Below are 15,914 nucleotides of genomic sequence, written 5' to 3'. Positions count from 1 at the left end.
GCCTAAGAAAATTATAGTTAATACCCTTCAAGATCAAATTATCTTTTTGTGCCCAGGACAATGTCCAATATGCCACAGGTGCCTAATAAAGGTTCCTCCATTTTGAAAGACCAGGAACTCTGATCAATACAAGGACCAACCATGACTCCAGAGGACTGATCATGCCAGTCCTTTCCTCATGAAAAATGAGACCTACAGCTTTGGACACAGCCAATGGGAAAGAATTCATTACACCTGACTAAACGTATTTGTTATAAGTATAGTTCATTCAGTGGGAGGATGGGAGGGGATATACCTGATTGGAAAGGAAAGGATGAAAGATAGGATTAAAAAAAGGAAAGGAAGACAGACAATGACCAGCACAGCTTTGAAAGTCACACATTGAATTTATTTTAGACTCAACTGGAAACATGAGGCCTAGGCAACAGATCAGTGATTTCATGTCTTGTCCTCCTTTGAATATGAAAGTACGTGTTTTGTTAGCTTTGTGAAATTCTAAACAAAAAGTAAAATTAGGAAGAGAATCAGAAATAAACATTTAATGGGAAATTTAGGGGTAGGGAAGAACATCAGAGAAGGTAGGAACTGATATCTGAAAGATTCAGAAAGATAGAGATGAAGGAATACATTACAAGCATGGGGCGCAGGCTTATACACATATATTCAATAGAAACTGGAGATGGAAGGTTGAGGTGGTTGGGGAGAGTTGAGTTCTTCCATTTGACCTGAAATTTGTCACATGAATAACACAGAATAGTGATTGGACTAGAGGGAAGGGAAGGAAGGGGTCAGTGATGTGAGAGTCAAGGCTTCTGCTCTCTCCACGTGGAAGACATGGAGACAGGGAGATCCAACATCTTCCATGGGGGGAGGCTTTTAGGAACTGGAGTCTAGCTTGGAATCCTTGGGCTGGGGGTTGAAGCAGAACTTGAACCCAGGTCTTCCCAATGCCTCTTTGGTGGATTCTTCCTAGCAATTTTTGATGATCCTTCCAGAAAGAATGTTAGGAGGTGGTAGCTTTCTGGTGTCTTGTATGAATGAATGAAGGAACCACTGAGTTAACAAAGACATGAATAAATGAATAAAAAAAATGTTAAGTTCCCATCATGGGCCTTAACTTCCCCATGCAAAAGGAGACAGTTCCTGCCCAGCCCTTAAGGAGCTTCCATTCTAATGGAGAAGACATCCACATAGGGAAGGAAGAAGTAGTCAGGAAGAGGAGTTAAGTTAGGGGGCATGATGAATGTCAGTATTGATGAATGATTCTAGACTAGGAAAGCAGAGAGGGGGAACTGAGGAAGCAAAGACCTCTGAGCTGCCCTGGCCTGCCTGGTGAAGTTGGCCAATGGAGATACTCCCACCTTAGGCCAGCCATGCTGTCCATTTCCTCCCCATCAAACCCCAACAGCCCTTGACATTATAATGCATTCCTTTCAAGGGGTCAGTTGCCAGGTTCTCCAGCCATCCTCCCACCACACAGAATGACACAATCATCCTGCGTAGCCTGCTCATCTCCTTCCCCTGACTCCTTTGGGGTCCCAATTTTTTCAGGTCAGATTCAAAGCCTTTCCCAATCTGGTTTCCACCTACTCATTTCTCATCAATTTATACTTTCCATACAAGGAGGATTCCTTGCTACTCCACATGTATTTCCAGCCTTTATACATTTACACAAGTACTCCTTCCTCTTCCTGGGGAGTCAATCATCAAGCATTCATATTCTGCCAGCGCTAGTAGGAAACCCTCTCTGCTCTCAAAGCCTACACTCCAACAGAGGAGGCAAAACTACATTCATAAGTATATTCAGAATAAATAAAAGAATAAATACAAATTAATAAAAAAAGCAATTAAATACATAATTGTTGAGGAGGATTTCCTGTAGAAAGGAGGTAGTGAGGGAGATGTTGTTGGAAGGAAATCTTTCTTTGGGGAGGGGATGTTGGGAAGGGAGTGTACTTCAGGGGGAGAAAGAAAAGGTCAGTCCGGCTAGATGGAAGAGTGTGGGAGAAGGACCAAACATGTCCAATAAGGCTGGAAAGACAGGTCCCTACACAACCTTCTGGGGGAAATGGGATGATGATGACAAAGAGAAAGGAGGCACCAAGACAAATTTCAGGAAAGGAAAAAAAAGAAACAAAAAGAAAGAGTAAATGGGACAAGAAGAACTTAAGAAAAGGAATAATGAACAGCTAAGCTGTGGCTAAAGGGCAGACCTCAAACTGGCAATGCAATGCATGATGTGCAGTCCCAACCGCTGTGTGATGGAAGAGTCATGGGGTCACTGAGCTAGAGTGCCCATGGGGTTCTGGGGCACCCAGAGAAGGGTTTCTCTTATGTCCCTATCTCCTGGAATAGTCAGATCGCCCTCAGCTAGTAACAATGATCAAGGGATCTTGCCTAGGGTGATACAGCAATAAATTGGTACAAAACTTTCCTTAAAGAACTGGCAAAACACAAATTCCTACAAAGACAAGGAATGCAGAAGAAAATGGGCTCAACATGGGTGATAGTGGACTTCACAGCACCTGAAGTTCTTTGTTGCAATGTTCAAGAGGCAGGTATGCTGAGCAAGAAGGATAGCAGTGGGGTTTGGAAATAAGGGGAGAAATGAGAGCTCAAAGGGACTGTCTTCAGTATTCTCTGCAGAGGCAAAATCCTTAGCTAAGAGGGTGGGAGGAGGTCTGGGAAGCTTGAGAAGAGATTTGGAATAAGATTCTGTGGAGCAGGAGAGAGAGGGAACCAATTATGGAAGAGGAAGAGTAAAGGACTGCCTTGCTGCAGTGAGGGCCCATGTGACATTGGCTAACATGAATGTTTAATGTATGGAATCAGCAGGGTTGTGTGGCTCATTCAGCAACTCATGAGTAAGCACAGAGGAGGTGAGTTGTGGGAGTAATCCTGGGTTGGGGCTTGGCAGAGGCTGAGTGGTTACTGGACAAAGGGGCAAAGGATTCAAGAGTAAAGGATATAGAACTGACCTGGCTAAATGTAAAGTTCAGATGGTCAAGTTAGAAAAATGAAGTCCTGGGGGATGGATGCCTCAGGGAAGGTGAGCAAGTTTAGGAGGAGAGGAACAAAAGACAAAGAAGAAATTACTGCAGGTCAGAGGAATCTTAGAGGATCCTAATAAGATCTAGGGTATGACCATCCCTTGAAGTGGAGGGGAGGAGGTGGTCTTGGGACTTGGGAAGATGGAAGGATTGGGTGATCAGGGTGTTTGAATGCGTAACCATGTGAACACTGAGACTGAGAAGGAAGGAGGAGAGCCAGGAGAGAGCAGGGTCACAAAAACTGACAAAGAGAAAGGAGGCACCAAGACAACTGATGATAGACAAGGAAAAATGCAGGAGAGGTCAAGAAGGATAAGAATTGAAAAAAGGTCGCAGAATTGGCAAGTAATTTTGGGGATCAATAAATCCTGTGCTTGGGTCAAATGCCTTCCCACAGTTGTCAGGGTTCTATTTTGAAAGAATTCTCTCAGTTCATCAGTTTGACTCATTGACTTAGCTTCAATGGGAACTGTCCATCATTGAGTAAGGTGCTTTTTCAAGAAAATGTAAACTTATTTTTGTTTTTTTAGATTTTTCAAGGCAATGGGGTTATAAGTGGCTTGCCCAAGGCCACACGGCTAGGTAATTACTAAGTGTCTGAGGTCACATTTGAACCCAGGTACTCCTGACTCCAAGGCTGGTGTTCTATTCACTGCACCACCTAGCCGCCCCTAAGAAAATGTAAACTTCTTAAAAGAAGGAACTGTTTAATTTTTGTGTGTGTATTCATAGAAACTAGTAGAAAGTCTGGCACATGATAAATTTCTAAAAATAGATATCTGTTGAATTGAGCTGGAATTCCATGGCAAAAGTCAAGCTTCTAAGGCATTGTATTTGGAATTGTAACCTGGGAATCTAGCATAGAATGTGGAAAATAGAAAGTGCTTAATAAATCCTTGTTGACTGACTGATTAAGTGATATGGTTTCTCTGCAGTATGAATTTTCTGATGTCGAATCAGTTCTTCCTTCTGGGGAAAAGCCTTCTGGCATTCGTAACATTCATAAGGTTTTTCTCCAGTGTGAATCCTCTGGTGTCGGGTAAGCTTTCCACTCACACAGAAGGCCTTTCCGCATTCTTTACACTTATAAGGTTTCTCTCCAGTGTGGATTCTCTGATGTACAGTAAGGGTCCCACTCTCCCGAAAGGACTTCCCACATTCATGGCATTCATAAGGTTTCTCTCCTGTATGAATTCTCTGATGGCGAGTGAGTTCTGTTCGCCAGCAAAAGGCCTTCCCACATTGAGGACATTTATAAGGCTTTTCTCCAGTATGAATTCTCTGATGCTGAGTGAGCTGTGACCTCCGGCGGAAGGTCTTCCCACAGTCGTGACATTCATAAGGTTTCTCTCCAGTATGAATTCTCTGATGTCGGGAAAACTGTATTTTCAGGCGGAAGACCTTCCCACATTGGCTACATTCATAAGGTTTCTCTCCAGTGTGAATTGTCTGATGTTGAGTGAGCGCTGCCCTCCAGCGGAAGGTTTTGCCACATTCGCTGCATTCGTAAGGCTTCTCTCCAGTGTGAATAGTCTGGTGTCGAGTAAGCTCTGTGCCCCTGCTAAAGGCTCTTCCACAATCGAGACATTCATAAGGCTTCTCTCCAGTGTGAATCCTCTGATGTCGAGTAAAGTCGGTGCTACGTCTGAAGGCCTTGCCACAGTCGCGACATGCATAAGGTTTCTCTCCAGTGTGAATTGTCTGATGTTGAGTGAGCGCTGCCCTCCAGCGGAAGGTTCCTCCACATTCACCACATTCATAAGGCTTCTCTCCAGTATGGATCCTCTGATGTCGAGTAAGCTCCGTGCTCCGGTAGAAGGACTTCCCACATTCGAGGCATTTATGAGGCTTCTCTCCAGTGTGAAGTATCTGGTGTTGGCTAAGATGCTCACTCACACGGAAGGCTTTGCCACACTCAATACATTTATAAGGCTTCTCTCCAGTGTGAATCCTCTTATGAACAGTAAGCATGCCACTCACTCGGAAGGCCTTCCCACATTCGCTGCATTCATAAGGCTTCTCTCCAGTGTGAATCCTCAGGTGTCGAGTTAAGGCTGCTCTCCGAGGGAAGACATTCCCACATTCATGACATTCATAGTACTTCTCCCCAATACAAGATCTGTGATGGGAAGGAAGAGATGGGCAATGAGGATGAGTTTATCACATTCAATTCATTAGGATCTCTTGGGCGAATTGTCTAAAGCACAATAAATGAGGGGAAACCCTTTAGACATTCATTATATGGCATTTGGGGGGAGTTCTTTTTATGGGGTGTCTAAAGACCTATATAAATTGATATCTGGACTTGAAGATTTCCAAATCATATCCATTGTTCACATTCATAGCATTTTCTCCAGGATATGATCTATGAGAGGTAATGAGGTTTAATTTAGAATTGAAATGTTAACCACATTCATTACTCTCTTGAAGTTCTCTGTATGTGAATAACAATTATGGAGACTTTTCCCTTTAAGTCTTTTTTTTTTTAAAGAAAAGACTGGCCCTGGAGTGAAGCTTCCTCTAAGTTTACTATCCTTGAGGCCTCTCACTTTGTTGGGCGATTTTTACTTACTGAGAATGTTTCTTCTCCTTGCTCACTCGCTTCCCTAGCCTAGCATCATGTTTCCAGGACTCTCCCAAATTGGAGATGAAGACATCCTTCCTTCTGAGACTTTTCTTCAATGATAGTTCTGTGGAAATGCCCATCTTTGACTCAGACAATCTGATTCCAGACCGAATTTTCCAATCTGAAAAGAAATTTATAAATAAAATTTTACCCACTTAGACTTGATACAGGCTCTCTAAAATGAAAAAAAATTGCTAGAATTTAGTGTGTGTGGGCTCTCATTCTTGGCAAAACTTTGTCAACTTCCATTTTCCCACAGGGACCAAGGAGAGGAAGAAGTGAATGCATAAGTTGAAACACAAGATGAGGATGATGAGGCAGAATTTCAAATAGCCAGACTGGCTGACCCCAGAGGAAATAGAGCTGAAGTGGAATGCTGGATCCCTGGACATACCTAAACCAAAGCTTCTGGAGACATCACCCTACAGAGTCTGTACCAGCTCTCCCACCTGATCCAAAACCCTTACCTCTATCACTGATATGGGATCACTGGACTCCTGTCTGACAGAGGATGTGGCATCTTTTTTTTTAGTTTTTTTTAAATTTTTTAGTTTTTTTATTTTTATTTTTTTGATGTGGCATCTTTTAATGCAATCTGCCTGAACTTATTTCACTTAGTTCTGGGCCATGGACCCTCTTGACATTCTAGACTGATTGTTTTCTTTCCGACCAAGTAGTGGAATGATATAATAAATCATCTCAACCTCTTTGTTTGAAAAAAATGGTTAGGGCAATTAGCAGTACTAATACTTATAGATTATTACAATCTTTCCTATTGATTCTTACAACTTTAGGTGTGTGCCTAATCTATCTATCTATCTATCTATCTATCTATCTATCTATCTATCTATCTGAGATGGGAATGTACTTTCCATTATTTTCCAAATAAGGCTGTGAGTGACTTTGAAGGTTCCTACAGTCACACAACTAACAAGGAACAGATACCCATTTGACTCTGGGAATCTTTGATCTCATATTAAAGGTCCTAGGGTCTTGCCGCTTTGCTTTTCCAAATGACCTTGGCAGGGCTGGAAATATTTAAGGAGCAAGTGAATCATTATTAGCTGATAATAATAATACTTTAAATAGTGATTATATGTCTTGAGGCTTGCAAAGTACTTTACAAGTATTGTCTTGCTTTGTCTTCACAGAAACCCTGAGGTGAGTGCTGTTACAGATGAAGAAACTGAGGCGAATACAAACCAAGTGGCTCATTCAGGACCACACAGCTGGTGAGTCTTCCTGCCCGACTCCAGGCTTCTGGGTCCAGAGGTGCTCCCTGGCTTCTAGATGCCTCATGGAGGTGAAGGCTGACTTGATTTGCTCCTTAGATTCTTTGCAAATCTCACATTTTAGGTATTTCTTAATCATTTATAGACACTCTCCAACAGAAGGGCCCAGGCTCCTGGGAACTGAACTGTAGGAGGCTTCAGAGTTAAATAAGAAAGCTTAATGAGACAAAAACTAAGATCCATCTGGATCTGAATGGATGAATGCGGAGAGTGAAGAATAGTTGACATGTGAACTTATGTAAGAAACCAAAAAGTCCTACTGGAAAATGTACAACTTTGAAAGCACTCAAAAGTAGCCTGATGCTTTGGAGAGAGACTGAGACATGGGGAGTCTGAACACAATGGAAGAGAGGAGAGATGGAAAAGTCAAACAGATAAATACAAACAAATACTATATATAGTATATATGTATATAGTATATAGTATATATGTCAGATAGGAGAAAACTGACAGAAGGAAAGCACTGGAATTAAGAGGGAAGGCTTTCTGTGAGAGATGATCTCATCCATGCAAGATGAAGACACTTCTGTCATAGAATTCTACTTTATAAAAGAAAAAGAACTAGGAATAACCATACTACATTCAGAAATGTCTATTGCTCTTTTTTGTGGTTACAATTTGAGTTCTGAGCTGTCTCACTCCATCCCAACCTATACCTAGAGAAAGCCACATTTAGATAGATAGATAGATAGATAGATAGATAGATAGATGATAGACAGATTAGGCACACACCTAAAATATATATTTATCTTTGTGGAATCATAAAAGAGTTTTGAACCAAGCAATTAGATGAGGAAGATTTTGATTAGGGATACAAGACAATCTGTTAGGATGGTGTTGCAATAATTTAGACAGATTGTGTAGATGAATGAGTTAAAAAGATCTCTGCAAATCATCCAAACAGTATATACTCCCATTCATCAGTTCTTTCTCTAGAGGTGGAGAACATCTTTCTTAAGTCCTTCATAGTTGATCAGAATGTTCATGTAATCCAGAATAATTTAATCATTCTGTTACTCTCTGAACAAAATTGCTATCACCATCCACAATATTTTCTTGATTCTACTTGTTTCACTCTTCATTATTTCATAAAATCTCTCCAGTTTTTTGGTTTTTTTCCCAAGGCAATGGGGTTAAGTGACTTGCCCAGGGTCATACATCTAGGCAATTATTAAGTGTCTGAGGCTGGATTTGAACTCAGGTCCTCTTGACTCCAGGACTGGTGCTTTATTCACTGGGTCACCTCGCTGCCCTAAGTCTTTCCACATTTTAAAGAAAAACAACCAGTTCATTATTTTTTACAACATAGTAGTATTCCATCATAATCATATACTAAAATTTGTTCAACCATTCCCATTATGGACATATCCATCATTTCCAGTTCTTTGCCCCTACAAAGAGGCTGCTATAACTACTGTAGATATATTGTAGTTCTTTTCTTCTTTCCTTAATCACCTTGGGGAAAAGACCTAATAATGGTATTGCTAGGTCAAATAGCACCCATGGCTTTATTAGTCTTTGGGTATAATGCCAGATTGCTCTCCAAAACAGTTGGCTCGGTTTGTAGTTCCACCAATAGTATATTAGTGTCCCAAATTTTCCACAAGCTCTCCACCATTTGTCATTTTCCCCTTTTATTATTTTAGTCAATCTAATTCAGATGTGCCCACTCCTCTGCAAACCACATGTGAACCTGAAAGCCCATTAAGTGGCATTATTAAATTTCATTATTTTACTCGCTGGAATGATATGGGTAACAATGAAATCATAAATAAGTATTAAATTCTGTATGTGTTCCTTGGCAAGATTTTGCTGGGTGACAGAAGAGCCAAAAGGTTGGACATCCATGCTCTAATCAAATGATTTAGAGTATTTTGTCACATAACTACATATAGCTTTGAATTCTTCTCCCCAAAACTGTCTATTGATATCCTTTGACCATTATCATTTGGGGAAGGACTCATAATCTTATAAATTTGAAAAACTCCTCTATATATTTGGGATATAAGACTTTTTCCTGAGAGACTGACTATAAGGATGTTTTCCCAATTTTCTATCATCTTTTTAATCTTGGCTACATTGGTTTTATTTATTTATTGGTTTATTTATTTGTATAAAACTTTTTAAATTAAAATTGTCCATTTTATATCTCACGATGCTCTCTATCTCTTGTTTACTTATACATTTTTCTCCTATCCATAAATCTGCTGGGTTATATGTTTAATCTTCTAATTTACTTACAATATCTCTCTATATATAGATCAGATAAGGTCCTTTTCACCTTATCTTGCTAAATGGTGTAAGATACTGTTCTACACCAATTTTCCGTGTGACTGCTTGCCAGTTTTCCCAGCAATTTTGACCAAATAGTAAATTCCCCTCTAGAAGGATCCCCTTCCTCGATGTTCAGTCTTGAAGCTCAAGCTTCCGGTCTCAGTTCCCAGGTGTGGCAGCCTTCCGCCATCACTGAGCATCCTGCCTATGTCTCCCATGAAGACAGCTCGTCAAACAACACCATCCCTGTAAAATGCTACATATATTGTGCTAGTTCTAGATTTACTGCCCTGGGAATTGCTGTGTTGCCCAAGGAGAGCGGAGACTTCTGAGGCCAGGAACCGGGTCTCACTTTTGTATTTGGTCCTCCATATAGAAGCCCTTCATTGATGCCTGTTGATTATCTGATACTTTGCTACTGGTCACAACTGGAAGAGTGGGCTGATCTTAGGTTTTAAAGGGGTAAACTGATGCCACAAAATAGTTCAAATATTCACTGCAGGTCGGCGGTCTTCAACGCAAGTTGGGCAACCTCAAGGTGAGGCTCTCTGCAGAAGCACTGGGGGAGGGGGCACAGATTCAAGCAGCCCTGGCCACACAGCCCAGGGAACTGGGAATGGTTCATGCCTCTGCCCCAGCATCAGCAGGATGGGGGGGGTGCTGAGGGGTCGGGAGACAGACTGAATGGGGGAGGCCAGAGCTGCAGCAAGGGGAGACCCAGCTTCAGGCCTTCTGCTCCTCTCTCTCCTCCTTCCCACCTCCTCCCCTACTCTTCCTCTTCCCCCTGCCCCTTCCCTCCTCTTCTCCCCTCTTCTTCCTCCTGCTCCTCTCCTCCTCCTTTTCTCCCCTCCTCTTTCCTCTCTTCCCTCCTCTTCCTTCTCCCTCCTCCTCCTCCACCCTCCCCTCCTCCTCTCTTCCTCCTCCTCTCCTCCTTCCCCTCCCCTCCTCCTCTCTTCCCCTTCTCCCCTCCTCCTCTTCCCCAGGCCTCAGGGCTCTGATGACAATTCCCTTCTCAACATGGAGCAGGTGCTGAGCGGGCTTCCCAGAGACCAGGCATCCCTCACTCACCTGGCCAGCAGCGTCCTGGGGCTTCTCCCCGGGGTACCCACGGAGCTGCCCCTTGCTCCAGCTGACAGATCACTGTGGGTTTGGAACCAGCCAGTCCTGCTCATTGAAAATGAGAAAGTATTGAGGGCCCTGCTGAGAACAGGGCAAAGAACCTGAGCCTGAAGTCAGAAAGACCCGAGTTCAAATGCAGCCTCAGACAATGACTAGCAGCATGACCTTACACTGGTCCTGAAACCTCTGCTTGTCTCAGTTTCCCCAGCTGTAAAATGGGGATGACAACAGCATGCCCCCACCCCTGGGGCTCACTCAGGGCCGGGCACCCTCAACATTCACTATTGTTAATGTTGTGAATTCATGATCTTTTCTTTTGGGGGGACAGAGTCGGCACACTGTAAGGGGGGATCCCTCAAGGGAGGCACCCATGACTTTCAAGGATTCTCTCTTGATGCCCTTTAGAAGTGGGGGTGGGGATGGAGAAGGGAAAGAGGGAGAGGGAAGAAGGGGAGGAGGGAGGGAGCTAGGAAGGACTTTCCTTTGTTGAAGAATTATTACTGAATTAGTATCCATTATGCAAACACCTCAGAAGGGACCAGAAATTCTGAATCATGAAATGGTCTTTTACCTGTGAAGAGGCCTGGAAGTCTTCTGGTTGGGGGGGCGAGAAGGAGGACACTTTTTTATGCCAAAGACCATTGGATATTTAAAACATCACTCTCGGGCTATATGTGGTCAAGTGTTTAATCACCCCTAAAAGGCTTCTAGATTTACTGAATTTCCCAACCAGCCAGCCAGACCAACATGGCCCATGGGCCGGAGGTTCCCCACCCCTGCCTCCCTGCTTGGCCCCAGGCCAGGGACTGGAAACAGGACAAAGCAGCAAGGGCATATTAAAAATATTCAAAGAATAAGTAAGTTTATCCATACAAACATCCACAGGAGTCTGAGAGGACGAGGAGCAGTCGTTGGAGGGAGGTGGGAATAAGAGGTGGAACTCTGAGGCAGGATAAGTGGGAGGGTGTCCAGGCAGGGGGAACAGCCAAGGCAAAGGCCTGGGGATGGGAGATGGGGGTGTGTGTGGCAGGAGCCCCCAGAAGGCCAGCTTGGGGGGGGGGAGATGGCAGAGGACCAGAAGGGGCCAGGTGCAAGGGTGTTACAAGTGTATTCTTCTCAGATTAGGGGAATCTGGTTTCAGGTTTCAAATAATATTGATCCACCATTTCCTAGGGGAGAAAGGAAAAGTAGCCCCTCCCCGCCAAGAAGCAGACCCCAAGCCAGAGGCCCAGGCCTCCTCACTCACCCAGACAGGCCAGGTTCAAATAGTTCTCCAGCATCACATCCCTATAGAGCTCCTTCTGAGATGGGGCCAGGGATCCCCACTCCTCCGCAGTGAAGTCCACAGCCACATCCCTGAATCTCACCAGCCCCTGGAAAACCAAGAGCATCTGGGCTGACCCGGGGACCATGGCTCCCCGGAGCCCAGCAGGGAGGTGAAGCTCGGTGACGTGGGGGCCGGGGAGACAGCCACCAGCTCCCGGGTCATGTCCTACAGACCACCAGTTAGACCTTGGCCTGAGAGAGATTCTGAGGCGAGGGCAAAACCAACACATTTAACACATCCACATCCCACCCCCCCCATATAGGCCTACAGATCTACATGCTCACACAGTCACGCACATCTCATGCACACACACACATACATTCACACACAAACACAAATTCACACACATGGTTTCCACTCTCCCTGGGCAACACAGAGGCTCCAGTGATCTTTGAGCAGTGGGTGACCATCAGCTGTTTTTCTTAGAGGGTCTTTTGCTTTCTTCAGTCAACAATGTTTAATTATTAAGCACCAACTATGGGCAGGTTCTGGGCTGTGCCAGTCACTGGTGAGGTCCCTGCCCTCCAGGAGCTGACTCTTTAACTGGGGAGACCACAAGCCAACATCCACACATACAAGACCTTGACAGACTATATTCGAGATAAGACACAAAAATTAAGGTGGATAGAGAAAGGCTTCTTGTAATAGGGGGTTGATCAGGAGATAGAGGAGGGGAGACAATGGGAAGACACCTGCAGTTGGAGGTGGAGGGTCATGTGCAAGCAATACCAAGGAAACTTCAGAGCAGGTGACAGGTGGCACTGGAGAGGAAGGCAGGAATCAGCAGCCAAAAGATTTTTCAAACCCAGACTGATGCTGGAGGAGATCAAAAGCCACAGAAGTTTAGAGAGTGAGGCAGTGGGTGACTCGTCAGACCTGAACTTCAGGAAGATGAATTTGGCTGCTGAGGGGAGGATGGGTGAAGCGAGGCAGGGTGTGGAGAGATGGGGTGGCAATGGCAGTGTACAACCAACAAGCCTTGGCAATCAATCAGATATGGCGGGTGAGGGGGGACGTGGGGAATTGAGAAAGACAGCTTGGATAGGAGCCTCAGGCCTGGGAGGAAAGGAAAAGGGGGACAGAGACTGAACTCAATGGATATGATGAGTCCAGTCTGAGAAGTTGGAGGGTTAGAACCCTCCAGCTGAGAGATGGTCATGGAAGCTGAGATCAGCTGAGAGGGGGGAAGAGAAGAGGACTGAGAATCAGGAGGAGGAGGAGGGGGAGGAGGAGGAGAGGACTATCTCTGGATCTCAGCTTCCCCCTTTGTAAAAGGGGATCAGGGGTCGATGAGATGACACTGACACCAGAAGGGTGCTTTTCGGCAATTCTTTCCCCAAGGAGGGCCCTGTATTCCCCTTGGGTAAAACTCAGAATTTGGGCCCCAGGTCTGTGGGCCTCTTTCCAGCTTCAGCTCTGTTGCCTTCAGAATGACGAGACACAGCCCAGAGACCCAACTGGGGTCCAAGGGTCGACAGGAACTGCTCACTCACCTGCTTCTTCAGGAGCCCCAAGGCCATCCTGGCTGGTGACCAGTTTGCTCCTCACAGGGACGGACGGAGGACTCACCAGGCAGCAGAGCTGGGGAGAAGCAGAGGAGGAGGAGGAGGCAGCCTGAACCAGGGCTGGACCATCCCCCCAGTTGCAGGGGCCAGGAGGAAACTGGCCCTTCTGGGGGGGCACATGTCTCAATAACAGGAGCTTCTTAGCAAGTTTAGATGTTTAGTGGCCGTGTGACCCTGGACCACTGCCTGCCTCAGTTTCTGCATTAGTAAAATGGAGAAAATAGCACCTGTCTCCCAGGGCTGTCATGAGAATAACATGAGATCATCTTTATAAAGTGCTTAGTGCCCAGTACCTAAATCTTAGCTGGGACTGATGTTATTGCTGCTGTCTGCCAGCCAGTCGTCCTCCAAGGAAAGCAAATGAACCATATTTCCTGCTGCAAACCACCTCCACGCAGGTCCATTTATAGATAGCTATATTAATAACCACACTGGCCATCTATCACTGTCCTGGTCCACCCACTGCTCCTCCAGCTCCCCAGAGGAGGCAGCATCCCTGACACCTGTCAGAGGTGGGACCTTCCCTGCATGAAGGGGGCAGGGAGGAAGCCTTGGGAGTGGACCTGCCCCCTTTCCCACCCTGCAGCCCTGGCACTCCCTGACCCTGTCTCTCCCTGTCCTTGGGCCTCCTGGGCCTCCTAGGGCATGGGCTCTTCCCTAGTGAGGATGCTGGCTCAACTCACCACATGGTCACTCATGGGCAGAGGCCTCGGGCACCAGGCAAAGGAGCTGAAGGACAATGAAGGACTTTCTCATTGTTTTAAATCTTGAACTCAGAGAGAGACTTGGCTCAAAGGGCTGTGGCAAGAAGCTCCTCCATCAGTGAGGTTGGGCTGGAAGCTAGAGATGGAGAGAAATAAAAGAAGACAGTCCCTATTAGACATCCAGGGATGAGGCAATGCAAAGTAGCTGAGGAACAACACCACCCATCATTCCCACAAAATACAACACCCATTCCTGCTAAAAACATGAAAAAAATATTGAGATGAACAGACTTCTCCTTAATAAGGAATTTAATTAGTAAATGAGTTAACACACATAGTGTTTTGTAAACCTTAAAGGGCTGAATGACCATCGGTCACTAATGCCATTGTCATGTAAAAACCAAGGCCTAGTGGGGCATGTCATAGGGATAACCTAGAGTTCTTTCCAATAAGATCAGGGGCAAAGGAAGGCTGTCCATCATCAATGCCACTATCTGATGTGGACACTGACCTTTCTGGCTTACTCCTCTCTGCAGCTGCTGCCCTGGCCCTCTTCCAGTTTCCTTTGGTGTCTTATTGGGGGGGAGGGGGGCAGATTAGAGTGTAAACTTCTTGAGGACAAGGACTGGCTTTCTTTTTATTCATTGGATCCCCAAGACTGAACAAATAATAGGTGCTTAATAACTGTTTACTGGACTGGACTGGATAGAAACAGTGTTAGAAATGGTTATCAGGACAGAACAATAAAAATTACTTGAGAGAATAAGCACCGGCAAGGAGGAAACATTTATTGCTTTCTGTGGGCAATATGTTTATTTACTTTATCAATGTGAATAAGCCATTAAACATATTTCTGATCAAAGTCTGCTTTCTTAGTCTTTAAGAATATAATATTAATTCCATCCATGTCAAGGTCTGTTCTTTCCATCTATAAACCTGAATGCTGACTCTGTATGTGTCAATTTGCCTGATTCTCCTCTAATTGCAGGGAGACAGATCCTGAGAAAAGGAAATTTGCCTGGTGATCTCTTTAAAAGCCTATGTTTTATGTAAGTTTGTAACAAATCTGATAAAACAGAAACACCCCGAATCAGGAGGAGACACTAATTGGTGCTAATTGGATCTTTGTCAATCCTGATAAGAAACAGGTTTTATACCTTGGGGAAGGGAATCATAAATGTAGAATATAACAACTTTATAAACAAACACAGCATTTCATTGGCTCTGGCCAAAAGTTTGATGGCTTCTTTGTCTGTTTTCTATAAAAAAGATGTCGATGAATTTCTCACCTTGAGTCAGCTTCTAGAACTGACTCCACTCATGAGTATTGTGAACTTTGGAGAAATAATAACGAACACTTTAAGCTCAAGACTTAATTTGTTTAAGACAAAACTCTAGAAGGTTTAGAATACTTGTTTATGTCTAAATTCTGCTTTTATCTGAATGAAGACCAAGCTCTCATGAGAATATATATTTCAGTTTTGACAACTTATAAAACCCTACAGAGTCAACTAAAAATAAAATGAAATAACTTCAACAAACTTACAGAATACAAAATAAATTTATATAATCAGTATTTCTGTTTAATACCAATAAAACCCATCAGAAAGAGATAAAAAGAAAAATTCTATTTTAAAATAACTACAGATTGCATAATGTTTTGGAATCTACTACTAAGACACCTATATGAACATAACTACAAACCACCTAAAAGAAGTAAAGAAACCAGACAACTGGACAAACAGCAGTTGCTCATGAGTAACCTGAGCCAATTTAATAAAAAAGACAATAATACCTAATCTACTTATTCAACGCCATACCAAAAACAAACAAACCAAAAAATCCTACCAAAGGTTTAATTTACAGAAGTATAAAGACAAAGTGGAACAGTGAATAGAAAGCCTGACTTAGGCTCCAAATTCATCTCCAGTTTCACAACTCTAGTCTTGTGACCCTT

At 44.0% G+C, this 15,914-nt stretch overlaps 1 protein-coding gene across 2 annotated transcripts in view; it reads right to left on the bottom strand.

Moving 5' to 3' along the window:
* Nucleotides 1-366: 366 nt before the first annotated feature.
* The window catches only part of LOC141509841 (uncharacterized), a 29,936-nt gene continuing 14,388 nt past the window's right edge, over nucleotides 367-15,914 (bottom strand). For both annotated transcript variants that reach the window (XM_074219665.1, XM_074219666.1), the window contains exons 2-7: nucleotides 13,937-14,093; nucleotides 13,182-13,269; nucleotides 11,608-11,734; nucleotides 10,311-10,406; nucleotides 5,623-5,797; nucleotides 367-5,169 (exon numbers count right to left, since the gene is read on the bottom strand). In XM_074219665.1, coding sequence (XP_074075766.1) covers nucleotides 3,936-5,169; nucleotides 5,623-5,797; nucleotides 10,311-10,406; nucleotides 11,608-11,734; nucleotides 13,182-13,208 — 1,659 coding nt within the window. In that variant the 5' untranslated portion in view covers nucleotides 13,209-13,269; nucleotides 13,937-14,093 and the 3' untranslated portion in view covers nucleotides 367-3,935. The remainder of the gene's footprint in view (nucleotides 5,170-5,622; nucleotides 5,798-10,310; nucleotides 10,407-11,607; nucleotides 11,735-13,181; nucleotides 13,270-13,936; nucleotides 14,094-15,914) is intronic.

The sequence above is a fragment of the Macrotis lagotis genome, chromosome 1, assembly GCF_037893015.1.
Source record: "Macrotis lagotis isolate mMagLag1 chromosome 1, bilby.v1.9.chrom.fasta, whole genome shotgun sequence".
NCBI classification, from domain to species: Eukaryota; Metazoa; Chordata; class Mammalia; order Peramelemorphia; family Peramelidae; genus Macrotis; species Macrotis lagotis.
This window is presented reverse-complemented; position numbering and strand designations above follow the sequence as displayed.